This window comes from Helianthus annuus, chromosome 12 (genome assembly GCF_002127325.2).
Source record: "Helianthus annuus cultivar XRQ/B chromosome 12, HanXRQr2.0-SUNRISE, whole genome shotgun sequence".
NCBI lineage: Eukaryota > Viridiplantae > Streptophyta > Magnoliopsida > Asterales > Asteraceae > Helianthus > Helianthus annuus.
The window spans coordinates 58691274-58705576 of record NC_035444.2 but is presented as its reverse complement, the minus strand read 5'-3'; the positions used below and the strand labels follow the sequence as shown (position 1 = coordinate 58705576).

The window sequence follows — 14303 nt, the reverse complement described above, 5'->3', positions numbered from 1 at the left end:
CATAATTCTTAACATATTTGAAACAAAAATCTTTTTATGGGTAAAGGGCGTAAGGCACTAAGAATATAAGACACATATTATATGGATTAGGATCAAATACAAAAGGATCCTAATTGTAAAAAGTGTAAAAAGGATATATAAATTAACAAGTGTTCAATAACCTAAAAAAACCCACTACACAAAAAAAAAACCTTAAACATCGACCACCACCAAAAATCTAACCCCCCCCCAAAAAAAAAAAAAAAAAAATTTGCCGAGTGGTGGGGGTTTAGGTTTTTGGGTGGTGGTGGGGGTGGGTGGGTGTAGTTTTTTTTTTAGATTTTTTTTTTAGGTTTTTGGGGTGTGTGTGTGTGTGTGGGGGGGGGGGGGTTAGGTTTTTTTAGGTTTTTGGGGGTGGGGGGAGTGTTAGGTTTTGGGGTTTTTTTATGAGGTATAGTTTTTTTTTGTTTTTCTTTGCCGCGCGGGTGGGGCGGTGGGGGGTTAGGTTTTGTTTTTAGGTTTTTGGGGGGTGGGTGTGTGGGGGGTTAGGTTTTTTGGGGGTTTTTTTGGTGAGGTGTGTGTATATATATATATATATATATATATATATATATATATATATATATATATAGATCGGGGGGGTTAGGTTTTTGGGTGGTGGGGAGGTTGGGGGGATTAGGTCTTTGGGTGGTGGTGGGTGGGGTGGGGTGGAGGTGGGTGTTTAGGTTTTGGGTGGTGGTGTAGTGGGCTTAATTTTATGTTATTGGACACTTGTCACTCTATAAATATTTCTTACACTTCTTACAATTAGAAGCCTTTGTAGAATAACTTGACCCAATATTTTATATATATATATGTGTGTGTGTGTGTGTGTGTGTGGTGGAGTTCTAGAGTGAACACTAGTATATTTGTGAATTGGGTCAGGGCGGGCCCTGAGAATTCATGTACCCTGTTCGAGTTCCAAAAAACATGCCCTTAGGCCTTAACGAAATTGGGTATTGGGCTCAATAAAGGTCTAAACTGTATATTTGTGAACTGAGTCAGGGCCCGCCCTGAGAATTTATGTACCCTGTTCGAGTTCCAAAAAACGTGGCCTTAGGCCTTAACGAAATTGGGTATTTGGCTCAATAAAGGTCTAAACCTAATGCCAATTGGCTAATAACTAATCTAAAGCATAAGAATAGTTTTGCACGTGGGCCTATGTTGGTGTTTGTATAGGTATACCCTATTAAAAAGGAAATTTTTACGTATACATATCGGGTTTTTTTCTAGAAATAGCGTGCCCTCCGAAATATCGGGTCCTGGCCGGTGGTCCTCCCCGCCCACCTTTAGGGCCGACCCTGAACTGAGTGAGCAAATCTTGACCATTGATTTAAATCATTATATTGTAAAATACACTTGTGTATTTCCATCATCAAATAATGGCCATTGATTTTACACTTGTGTATTAATAATTAAGGGCTAGAATTAGTTCTCTAGTATTCACAATCAAGTGGATTTTTTACATATGAACCCAACCCTATATATGTATATGATTAAGATCAAGGGAAAACCCTTCCGAGTTGTGAGAACTTAGAGAACTCGGTCTTCCCGTGCGAGTTTTGCCCGCATTTTTTTTACACCCCTAAATTAAAATGTTAGAAAAGAATGCCATAAAAAAATCGAAGTGGTGTTTTTCGGCCTCTTACAGCAGTAGTAAAAAGCTGATAACATAAGTATGATATCACTTTTTACAGCATTTACGACTCTTATAAATGAAAAAAAACTAGTTTTTTTTTGGAAAAATTATAAGTTTTGTCCTTTATCTTTATAGTACTTTACAGGCGGTATCCTTTTTTTTCAAATGTTGACAGGCAGTGTCCTTTAGTAGGTATTTTGTTACAAGTTTTGTCCTTTCCACCCAACCTGGTTAAAAAACTCAGTTAATTTGTGGCACATGATAAGCACATGAGGGTAATTATGTCTTTTCCATCCCACCACTTCATTTCCCCCCTTTTATAACCCCCACAAACCCTAATTTCCAATGTGCAGCAAAAAGTCTTCAACTTTTAGGGTTTTCTGAATGTGATCTTGGGCGATTAAGCATGGTTATCTGCCAATGTGGGAAAGAGGCTGTGATCGTAACATCATGGACTAGCAAGAACCCTGGTTGTCGATTTTATGCATGCCTTGAACCGGTAAGTACTCTGGATTTGAATTGATTGTGATGTAGATCGTTAATACATGTTATGGTGTGTAATATAGGGGAGAAATTGTCGATTTATTGGCTGGTACGATCAGGAAAGGTGTCAAAGATGCATCGATATCATACCTGGTTTGCTAAGGAAGAAGAACGCATTGGAAGAATCTAACAAGTTGCTTAATCAGGCCAACATAGTTGTTGAAGGCAAACTTAAAGAAAGTGAAGCAAAAGCTATAAAATTGAAGAAGATTTTGGTTCTAAGTTGGGTCTTGTTCATAGTTATGTGTTGTTTGTTTAAGTGCAGTAGTTTTTAATCCTGATGTAAGGACATTATGTAATGTATGTTGTTTTTTTGTGTTAATAAAATACAAAGGTATTATGTACTGATGTAAGGACATGATGAATGTCGAAAACTTTACGACCATGTCGAAAACATACATAACCAATGTCGAAAACATTACGACGAATGTCAAAAACATTACGACCAACTTCATTACCAAAGTGCAATGACCAAAACTAAACGACCAATTACCAAAACATAACGACCACTTGAAAATACCATAAACCACATCAATAAGCATTACAATTACAGTTATAAGGAGTTATAATCCTAAACATAATGCTGCATCAGTTTGCATACATAACCATACCACCAAAACATAACGACCATTACATGTTCAAATTACATAACGTGTAACCTTGCAAACATGTTCAAAAACACCCAAAACATGTAACCTTGCAAACATAAAGCCTAGTCTATCAAGCCTTTCCATCCTTTGCAGCCTTCACACCCTTGCCAGCCTTCGAACTTGTTCCACTTCCAGCCTTGACACTTGTTCCAGCTGTCGTACTTTTCCCCTTGCAGGTCCTGGAGTTGTGGCCTATCTGCTTACACTTGTTACATGCTCCTTGAGTGTGCTTTTTTGTCAAACTTCCAGACTGTGTCATGTCTTCAATTTCAGCCTCAGACCTCTTCCTTAACTTCTTCAGTCTTCCCACCTGATTATGATGCTTAGGCGGTGTGATAATTGTCGGAAGTTCAATTTTTGTCCACAAAGCCCTGCCATTCAATGGGTTTATCTTGTGAGAATACACCAGCCTCCATCTTTCCATTGTGTGCACTGGATGAGCCCAACTCTCTATAGCACCAACCCTTCCTCGATTTTCAGCCATACACCAAAGTGCAGCCACAACATGTCTGCAAGGTAACCCTGTGAAAAGGCATATACATTATACCATACACCATATAGTTTGACCCATGAAACTATAGCAAACAGTTTCTTACCTGTTATTTCCCAACCCCTGCAACTACATGTTCTTGTATCCAAGTTCACCACACGAGCATGATTGGGTTTCCCACTAACCTCATAATACTCCCCTCCGTTCCACTGAACATGATAGTGACTTGCATCTTTCTTGATCTCCTCTAACAGTTCTGTGGCTCTTGGTGTTAGCAATCCATCACACTTTTCTATTACTTTCAAAACCGTCACAATCCTTCTCATAAGATATTCCCTGATGTACTCAAGTGCAGATATTATGGGCCTGTCCATGCCTTCAATCACCTTGCCATTATAACACTCACACATATTGTTTAACAAAACATCAGACACTGCCCTACCTGTTATATTCGAAAAAATTACTTCAATATACTTGAATATAACATACCAGAATATATATGAATAAGTAACATACCAGAAAAGTGTGATCTTGTCCGGTGTAAAGGTGGGATCTTAGACAACCACAAGTGTGCTTTCTTGTTAAAGGCCTTCAACTCATCCATGGCCGTTTGAAATTCAGGAATAGTAGTAGCAGTAGCACACTTCCAGAGCATGTTTTTGTACAAATCTCCTTTAAAGGTTCCCCTCATATTCTCATAGATGTGTCTAAGGCAATATCTGTGCTCAGCACAGGGAAACAACCTTGTCACTGCTTGCAGTATTCCCTGTTTCATAACATACAACCAACATAATCAATAAACTTGAAAGTAATACGAACAGTTTTAAGTAAAATAAATCCCTGCCAAGTGCCTTAAAACCCTCTTTTAAAGCTGCCAAACATATATAGATTCTTCTAAACTGTCTTTCTTGGTCACTAGGATTTTTACCCAACTCAAGCTCTATCTTCACAGTGGTACCTGGGTTTTTGCTTATTAATTCATTGGCATGGTCCCTTAGTAAAGAATATTGACTTGCATGATCTCCTTCAACATTTTTCTTGGCTATTACCTTAGCTCTGTAAGCTTTCATCCTAGAAATCCCCACAGAATACTTTCTTTGAAATTGTTCTTGAACTGCCCTCACAGGGATGTCTAGGTTTTCTTCAAGCTGATCTACCATTTCTTGTGATAGAAACTTTGAGGTACAAGCATAATGTTTTCTGGTTGGTACAGAAGTGTGGTTGGTATTAAGTGTTTTCACCAACCAAGTCTCCGATTCTCTTTCTTTTGAAATAAATATGACAAAAGGGCATTGATATTGATGTGGGTTTGTCTTTTTCCCTCTACCACCCACATTTACAGATTCTTTTTCTTGGGCCCCGGATTCTTTTAATTTTTCCAAAACAACCCCTTTAACTTTTTTTCCTTTGATTTTGCCCTGGTTTCTCTGTTTGTTCCTAAAGCAGCCTCTTTTCCCTTATTTTTGCATGCAGATGTCTGTGCTTGGCTGGAAACATGCACACCACTATCATCAACCTCAAAGTCTGGCTTTGAAACATGACAATAAGCCCTTACCCTCCTGTTATCATCCTTGGTTATTCTAATTACTCTTCTGGTCTCTACATCAAGTTTTTTTTATCAGTTTCTTTGCTTCTTCTTTGGTTCCAAATGCTTATCCAATATAGAAGTTTGCCAAGTTTTCATTTGATCTCCTAAGTTGGTGCAAAAGGTGTTTCCTTTTGGCAGCCTTATCACCATCAGAATCAGACGCACTGTCAAACCTATCATTATCTAGCACATCCCCATCTTCAGTTGGTTGGTGTAGCTCATCTAAAACATCCTCTACTTCAGTGTCAATATGCATCCTATAATCACTCATGTCTACTTCATGATTAGACATGGTATTATCCTTATCTAAAATAAAATCACTATCACTATCATCAGTTGCATCCTCTCTTTCACCCTCATCTAAACCATCAACCTCTGTTTCATCTAAACCTTCACCCTCTGTTTCATCTAAACCATCACCCCCCTCATTTTCATCTAAACCATCACCCTCAGTCCCACCATCAACTAGTGTCTCAACCCACTTTGCATTTTCTACAACACTACTAGATGACCCAACACCACTAGATGACCCAACATTCTGATTAACTTGAATACTTATGTTCTGCCCAACATCAAAATTCAGTTTACTAGGGACAATAGCATATGGCCTAGCTTCATCTATTTCTTCAATAGTAATAGCAGGTTTAGGTTTACTTGGTGAAGAAAACAGTTCTTTCATATTTTTTAAACCATGTGTAGTATAAACATTGATGATCTTATGTTCTCCCACATATTTAGCCAAGTGAAGACAATCCTGATCACTGCTTAGGTGTTCAAGACCATTGTCTAAGTCTTTTTCAGGGTTTAAAAACATATAATACATGGGATTAGTGATGTTATATCCTAACTGGTCCAACATAAGATCAAGCTCAATCATAGAAAACTTATCTATGTCGATCAAGTCCACAAAATCTACCTTGCGTCCTACATACTCACGTCCTGGAGGTACCGTCAGCCTACCACCATGATGAATCCGAAAACTGAAGATATGGGGAAAACCATCTGCAAATAATCAAACATTCACAGCATTTATCAACTAATACACCACTACATTGCAAAATGCACAATTTTTAGCTCAAAAAATTAAACTAGGGTTTCAAATTTAAGTTGAAGAACTCACCATATAGATCAACAACCTGTTCGTTGTCAAGATGGTCTCGAATGTACCATCCTTGATCGTCCTGCGACATCTTCTTCTTTGATTAGCGATTTTGTGTGGTAGAAACCCTAAGACTGAAACCTGAGGGACGAATTGGGGGTGAATGTTGTTACCAGGAGGGTTTCTGAGGGATAATAAATGGGGTAGGTGTAAAGGGATATGGGAAAGACATAATTACCCTCATGTGCTTATCATGTGCCACAAATTAACTGAGTTTTTTAACCAGGATGGGTGGAAAGGAAAAAACTTGTAACAAAATACCTGCTAAAGGACACCGCTTGTCAACATTTGAAAAAAGGACACCGCTTGTAAAGTACTATAAAGATAAAGGACAAAACTTGTAATTTTTCCTTTTTTTTCTGAAAAGTTGATTTTTTTAGGATTTTTGTTAATTTTTTTTTTTTGAAAAAACCTTTCGTAAGGCTGATTTCTCTAAGTTCTCACAACTCATATAAGTTTTCATTTTACCCTAACCCTATATATATGGCATTACAGCATAGTGGCATTTTAGGGTGAGATAAGGCTTAAGAACTATCAGGTCCCGGGTTCCATTCCCATAAGGGGGTCGGGTTGTTTCATTGGTGATACGATGATACTCTATTGGTCCGTCATAAATATATATATATATATATATATATAAAGTATATCGTACAATTGCCCTTAACGTACATTATGTACGCGATGGCAAAATCGCATGTGTGTATATATCAAAGTCGCATGTTATGTATATGAAGTGGTTGTATATTAAATGAAATCGCATGGGTATAGATATTAATGAAATCGCATGTGGATATATATGAAACCGGATGTGTATATACTTATGAAATCGCATCTGCATATATATGTAAACCCAATTTCGCGTTTTGATAATGCCTAGCGTACGCAATATGCGTTAAGGCATTTTGTACGTTCAACTTGTGTGTGTGTGTATATATATATATATATATATATATATATATATATATATATATATATATATATATATATATATAAACGGGATCAGTAGAAAACGCTCAAAAGTGTGAGAACGGTGAGAACGCATCCTGGCCCAACACGTGTCACGCAGCATAGGGAAGAGCCGAGGGGATTTTTTGTCCTTTCATCTTCTGTTTTTCCAGTTCCGTTTTTTCGAATATTGTTTTAATTTTTGGGTTTAAGATTTTTGGCATTAACCAAATTCAATAATTAATGGCGTTCATTTTGGCGTTTATGGCGTTTATTCAAATCGTATGCCATTGGAACCCAGGGTGGTCAGGAAATCTATCTGAATGGCGTTTTTCAAGGCGTTTTAAAAAGATGGCCCATTGTTCTATTATTTTTTATAAACATTTTGGCGTTTGTGGTATCTTGGCGTTTTACAATTGTTAGATTATATTTCAGCCACAGTAAAAAAATACAAGCGAATAAATTAAATTAAAAATCCTAATCGGATCTCTCTTCACAATTTTCACTGTCATCAGTCTCTCTGTTCTTTAATAGTACAAGAACTGTCACCAAAAATATGGCGTTTTATGTAAAACTTAACAAACCCATCGGTTTTGATTATTTTGCCTGCTCGTCTGTTGAAGTGGCTTTTTTGTGGATGTTTGGGGACATAGATCTATGACGTGTGGGTGGGTTTTTCGCTTTTTCTTCATGTTGATCTTCATCTTTATAATCATCCCACTCATTAGTGTCATTTATCTCTTCTTCTCATCCAATCCTTCTTCAAGAACAAAAAATACAAAATGCCATATGACTGGCATCAGCATCTTTTTCTTGAATTTTTGTCCATCTCATGCAGCAAAATCTTACTGAGTTACTCGCCTCCGCTAACAATTAATTCAGTGAAACTTCATGAATAACAATACTGAATATCCAAAGTCTTTTCAGTTACTGTTTGTAATTATTGTTTTTGATAATCTTTATCTCTGAAGTCTGTAACATGTCCCATCTTTCAAGTTTGGCGTTTTAGATTCTAATATAATAAATTTTCCCTATCTTCAGTATTACTGATTTGCAGTTACTGTTTCTAGTTACATTTTCAAGTTTGTTTTTTTATTTATTTTATTATTATTTTTTTGGTTTTTTATAATACTTTTCCAAAGTAATTTTATGATGGTTTGATAAACGCCAAAGGTGTAAGACATTTGGGTTTTTGGCGTTTTTATTATTTATGGCGTTGTTATTATATAACAGTCAACTAAAAAAGAAAATTAAACAAAATAAATATTGATCTTCCAAATCTTCACTGTCACCAGTCTCTTTCTTCTTTTGAAGCATCTTTACTGGCCGTTTCGACTTTCGTATGATTTTTTTTTTATTTTTGTTTTTTGAAGTAGTTTTTTTGTCGTCGTTTGGAAACACAAAGTCTGAAATCAGCCTCTTTTTCTATAATTTTTGTCCATCTCATGCAGCAAAATGTTATTGAGTTTACACCCTTTCAGCCAAAATGTTATCTTTTTTGGTGTTTTACCGAGAAAAAGAACGCCACAAAATAAACCATCTTAAAACTGTAAATTTGATCATGCTAAAATCAATAAAGTGTTGTTGTATGGTGATGGATAACATTGTTAATCCTCAGTTGTCCACCCCATACAGCTACAGTTTATTGACAACAATATATTTGATGTTTGGGTTTTCTGGCGTTTATCAAACGAATGGTATATATTAAATATGGCATTTGGGGTTTTTGTGTGTGTTTTTAATTGAAGGTCTGAGTTGTTGTATATATAGGATTTTTTGGCCTTTTTTTTAGGCGGGATTTTACTATAATTAAGTTTGACGTTTTATATTTAATGGCGTTTTTAGTTAGAATGGTGTTTGATTTTTGTTTTGGCGTTTTATTTTCATGAGATGGCGTTTTGTTTGGAGTAGTCAAAAGACGCTTTTACCCTTAATGAAGCGCGTCCACGTAATAAAATTGATGTTATTTACGAAAACGCCACCGCGCCAATCTAGTCCATAGATTGTTTTGATCGGACGACCCATAAGCGTTCTCACCGTTCTCACACTTTCCACCGTTTTCTCTAAATCCTAACCCTATATATATATATATATATATATATATAGGTCATTAGTAGGGCTGTTTGGCAACATCTGAATGGTTAAGTGCTGAACAAGTAAGAGGTCTGAACCATTAAGTGTTGAACCAGTAAGATGTCTGAACCATTAAGAGTCTGTATAATGCTTAACCGTTCAGATACAAATGTTTGACCAATTCAGATTAGAGGTTTTAACTATTCAGACTCCGTATAAATCTTAGTCATTCAGAGGCAAATGTCTGAACCATTCAGACATCTGATCGTGAAACAAACAGTCTAAAGCATTAAATGCTGAACCAGTAATAGGTCTAATAATTTAAGACATAAAACTTGTTAAGCTCAAATCCATTTAAATCATAAAACTTGTTAAGCTAAAATCCAAACTTGTTTAATTCCTTAATCTCACACCACATGAACGACGGCCACTCAACGCTTCCTTCTAGAACACGTAACAGCATCTTTGTATTACACTTGCCACCCCTACACTTATACTTTAATCCCAAAAACACCCTCCAGAAAAGTCAATTCAAATATTTGGGCAACCACCATGAAAATAATTTAGGAACCAAAGTTTGACCTGTAGAACCTTTCTATATAATCCACCCAGATCCATGGATAACATATTTTCAACACCTCTCTCTCTCCTAACGAACTTCAGGCGGTTAAATCTGTTCCAACAAACTTTACCAGGCTTTAGATCTCACACCTATTCTCAATTGACTAATTTCTAGATCTAGAATATGGATTCATCTACTTCAGATCATAATCCTCACAGTACCAATCCAGATGAAGATGTAGATCGATCGATTGACTCGATTAGCAATGGATTCAACAAGCAAATTGACCTTGATTCGGATCATGCAGAAGAAGCTCATGATAATGATGATGAAGATGATGATGATTTTACGTTTATGTTGATAGGTAACGATGATGATGAAGATAATTACGATGAAAAAGTGTTTGAAAACAGTAAGATCCGGCCGGTTTTTCCGTTATTTGATCAGAATTTGTTGTTAGATGGTGAGTATCATATTGAAGAGATAGACCGGTTACCGGTTCTGCCACCGGTGGATAAGATTTTCATCGAATCGCCACGTGGATTTCCGTCATCTAAACCGTCGGAACACGAGGACGACAACGACAACGCCACCGGACCGTACTGTGCGTGGTCTAAAGACACAGCCACCGCCGCCGCTACGGCGGAGCTGAGTAAAAAGAGTAACTCCACCGGATTCTCGAAGCTCTGGAGATTACGGGAGATAGTTGGCCGGAGTAATAGTGACGGCCGTGATGCGTTTGTGTTTCTCAAAAGTTCTGATAGGACGACGGCGACAGTAGCAGCAGCGGCCGCGCCAGCAACAACCTCTTCGGCGTCGAAACCGGTCACCGGTGAAGGAACTTTTGTTAAAGTGAATGTAGCCGGAGGTAAGGCTAGGGTTGTTAAGCAAGGAACGAAAGCGAAAAAACCGGTATCGGCACACGAGGCTTACATGAGGAGTAAGGGACATACGGAGGAAGAACGCCGGCGGTCGTACCTACCTTACCGGCCGGAGCTGATGGGGTTATTTACTAATGTACATGGTTTAAGCAAGAATGTTCATCCTTATTAATCATTTTGTAAACATTGTTTTATTTGTTTCTTATATGATTTGGTTTTTTGATTTTTTTGATATGTTTGAGTTCATTTTGGCTTAGATGTTTTGATTGCTAGTGTAAGAGCATTCAGATCCATTCCACTATATTTTCACCCTAAATTACACTAAAAAACACTACATTTTCTCTCTCCCTTTCAATTAAATAACATTTTTTTATACCTTTATCATTACGTTTTCTCTCTCCTCCACTCACAACCACTTTCAAAATATATTAAAAAATTATAGGGGGTGAATAGTGTCCCCCCAAATATACAGATGAACAGTAACATTTTCTCTCTCCTCCACTCATAACCACTTTTTATACTTTTTATATTTTAAAAACACCCCACACAGAATTTGGTTCTTTGGATGTGAATGCTTTAAATAAGACAAATGTTAAGGAAACAAAGTTGTTTTGATCAAGTATAAAGTAATTTGATTAAGTATATTACAAGTAAAGTAAGATTAATAATCTAATGTTTAAAATGAATAAAGTTGCTTTTTGTCGATTTTATTTTCATTTAGGCGAAAGTGGCAAATCTAGGATCTCCTATGTTTATTTTCATTTAGGCGAAAGTGGCAAATCTAGGATCTCCTATGTCTCCAATACTTTTGAGGTAAGCTATGAAATGAGATTTATGAAGTAAATATAAATAAGATTATAATATTGGGGAATATAAATATATACTTCTATTTTTTTTTCTTATGAAATGAGATTTATGAAGTAAAATCAAAACCTATATGAAATATGTGAATAAACAGAAAAGGTTAAAAATGAAATATGTGAATACCCCTAGGGCTTTGCCTGATGCCCTGATCCAAACACATATCAGTTCCTCTTTCCTATTCCAAACACCCCTACATTTTCATCACAACAGTGATGTATACCGCCTCTCGTCACCTCATTCTCGTTGGCGTCCTATAACGCCCTTCCCCTATTTCCTAGCCGCGAAAGGGGGGGTGCTATCGATAGTCCGTTGGCATACTGACAAGCAGGGGAGTAGCTTAGTGGATACCGGGGAATCCCCCCCCCCCCCCGATTTTATTTTCATTTAGGCGAAAGTGGCAAATCTAGGATCTCCTATGTTTATTTTCATTTAGGCGAAAGTGGCAAATCTAAGATCTCCTATGTCTCCAATACTTTTGAGGTAAGCTATGAAATGAGATTTATGAAGTAAATATAAATAAGATTATAATATTGGGGAATATAAATATATACTTTTATTTTTTTTTTTTCCTATGAAATGAGATTATGAAGTAAAATTAAAACCTATATGAAATATGTGAATAAACAGAAAAGGTTAAAAATGAAATATGTGAATACCCCAAGGGCTTTGCCTGATGCCCTGATCCAAACAAATATCAGTTCCTCTTTCCTATTCCAAACACCCCTGCATTTTCATCACAACAGTGATGTATACCGCCTCTCGTCACCTCATTCTCGTTGGCATCCTATAACGCCCTTCCCCTATTTCCTAGCCGCGAAAGGGGGGCACACTGACAAGCAGGGGAGGAGCTTAGTGGATACCGGGAAATCCCCCCCCCCCCCCCCCGAATGTTTTTTGAGAAGTGTAAAATTTCTGATTTTTCGTCTGAAAAATTTAAAATTATAAAGGATCCCCGCCCAAATTATTTTGCCTAAATATTTATACAGTATATAAATTGGGTCCAATGACTTTCCGCCCCTTAGAACTTTTGCTCAAGCTCCGCCACTGCTGACGAGTGCTAACGGCTCTTTTTGGTGGGCCCTTTGCATTTCAACCGTTTGACAACAATTATATTAAAAAAATACTTTTATTTTTAAATATTTACAGTATATATTTCATATGGGTTAGTGCTAAAAATTGGTGTGCGAGTGATGTCATTACGTAACATTAACCAACAAAATAGTTTGTGTAACACTATTAAACGAGTTTTAGGACCTACCGCGTTGCGACGGGACCGTTAAACTAAAAAACAAACAACCGTTAAGCATTGAATCACATCCACACATTACGCCATATTAACACGCAAAATGTACCGAACACTTTTCTTTGTACAGGACTATGGGAGTGGCGGAACCTAAAGAAAACAATCAAAAATAAATAAATACTAAACAATATTACTCGTGAATAATGTTTACCCGTAAATACTCATTTTGTTTCATGAGCAGGTTTTAAACTTCTATTTGTGACATAAGTTTTTTAAAATTTTAATTGCTAAATGTGTTATGAAAAGAGAATGAAAAGGCTAAAATGAGTTGTCTGCACAATTCATTTCATTTTGCAGACATTTTTCTCTTTTTGAGGGTGTTTCCCAGGTAAGGTAAGGAGAGATCAATTTTTCTCGATTATCATCATTTCCTTTTTAACTTTCAAGGTATTCTTCACAAACTCCTCTTAACCAGCTTATGTAAAAATCTGGTGAGCAACCCTTTTTCTTCTTCTCTTATATCGTTCATTTTCGATGTCGTTCAGATTGTTGAAAATTTTGTGAAAATAGCATTTTTCACAAATATAGGAAAATGATTTTTTCCTATTTTGGACTAGAAATAGATATAATAAAATGAGCGGGTTTTATATATTTATTTGTGGGTTTGTGTTCTATGTTGGAAGGGCTTCGCAACGAACTTAACCACGTCCAAAACGGAGCTAAGATGTATGAGATATCGATGCTCAAAGTTTGGTGTTTGAAACTTGAATGCTGAAATAAGTGGGAAAGTGGCACCTTGTCCCACATCGGATGAGAGATGGAACTTAAAGGGGTATTTAAGTAGGATCTCTCCATCCTTATTGTTTCATGGAAGCACTCGCGAAGGGTGCGGACCTAACTCGCACACGCACACGCACTCACACACGCACACGCGAAGGGTAAGGAGCACCCTAACTCGCACTCGCACACGGCTTGAAGCAAGCTCCAAAACAATGGCACCAAAAGTTTGATCATGTCATGATTGACAATGGTTTCAAAATAAATGAGTGCGACAAGTGTCTTTATTTTAAAGACACACCAAGAGGTTATGTGATTTTATGTCTTTATGTAGATGATATGCTTATCATTGGGAGTAATGATAACATGGTCAACTCAACGAAAGACATGTTGAAAGCGAGGTTTGACATGAAAGACATGGGTCTCGCGGATGTGATTCTTGGAGTTAAAATCACTAGAACCCAAAATGGTCTTGTGTTGAGTCAATCTCACTACGTGGACAAGATCCTTGGGAAATTCAATTCGGACGATACGAGTATAGCTCGAAGTCCAATTGATAATACCCAACGCCTAAGGAAGAAAAGAGGCGAGAGTGTTTCTCAGTTAGAGTACTCAAGGATCATTGGCAGTCTAATGTATCTAATGACATGTACTAGACCCGACTTAGCGTATGCTGTGAGCAGGCTAAGTAGATACACCAGTAATCCGAGCGAGGATCATTGGAAAGCTATCACGAGGGTGCTCATATACATAAGATACACAAGAGACTATGGATTGCATTATACCCGTGATCCAGCAGTGATCGAAGGATACACTGACGCGAACTGGATATCGGATATAAAGGATCACAGATCCACAAGTGGTTACATGT

General features: G+C 37.1%; 2 protein-coding genes across 2 annotated transcripts; one reads left to right on the top strand and one right to left on the bottom strand.

Annotated features, from left to right (window-relative positions):
• Window positions 1–2771: 2771 nt before the first annotated feature.
• On the bottom strand, window positions 2772–4102 carry LOC118484716. Its single transcript, XM_035980580.1, has 3 exons — window positions 3857–4102; window positions 3447–3782; window positions 2772–3372 (listed from the first exon to the last, which is right to left on the bottom strand). The coding sequence occupies exons 1-3, from the start codon at window positions 4029–4031 to the stop codon at window positions 2921–2923; spliced, it is 963 nt and encodes a 320-aa protein (XP_035836473.1). The 5' UTR covers window positions 4032–4102; the 3' UTR covers window positions 2772–2920.
• Window positions 4103–9850: 5748 nt separating this feature from the next.
• Window positions 9851–10720, top strand: LOC110892929. The gene has a single exon (XM_022140061.1). It carries the CDS (start codon window positions 9851–9853, stop codon window positions 10718–10720), a length of 870 nt encoding a protein of 289 aa, XP_021995753.1.
• The last annotated feature ends 3583 nt before the right edge of the window (window positions 10721–14303 follow it).

Coding starts and splice junctions, on each gene's coding strand:
- LOC118484716 (XM_035980580.1), bottom strand. CDS start 4,031: ATGAGGGGAACCTTTAAAGGAGATTTGTACAAAAACATGCTCTGGAAG. Junction 3,783..3,856: donor GACAAGATCACACTTTTCTG/GTATGTTACTTA, acceptor CGAATATAACAG/GTAGGGCAGTGTCTGATGTT. Junction 3,373..3,446: donor CAGGGGTTGGGAAATAACAG/GTAAGAAACTGT, acceptor GCCTTTTCACAG/GGTTACCTTGCAGACATGTT.
- LOC110892929 (XM_022140061.1), top strand. CDS start 9,851: ATGGATTCATCTACTTCAGATCATAATCCTCACAGTACCAATCCAGAT.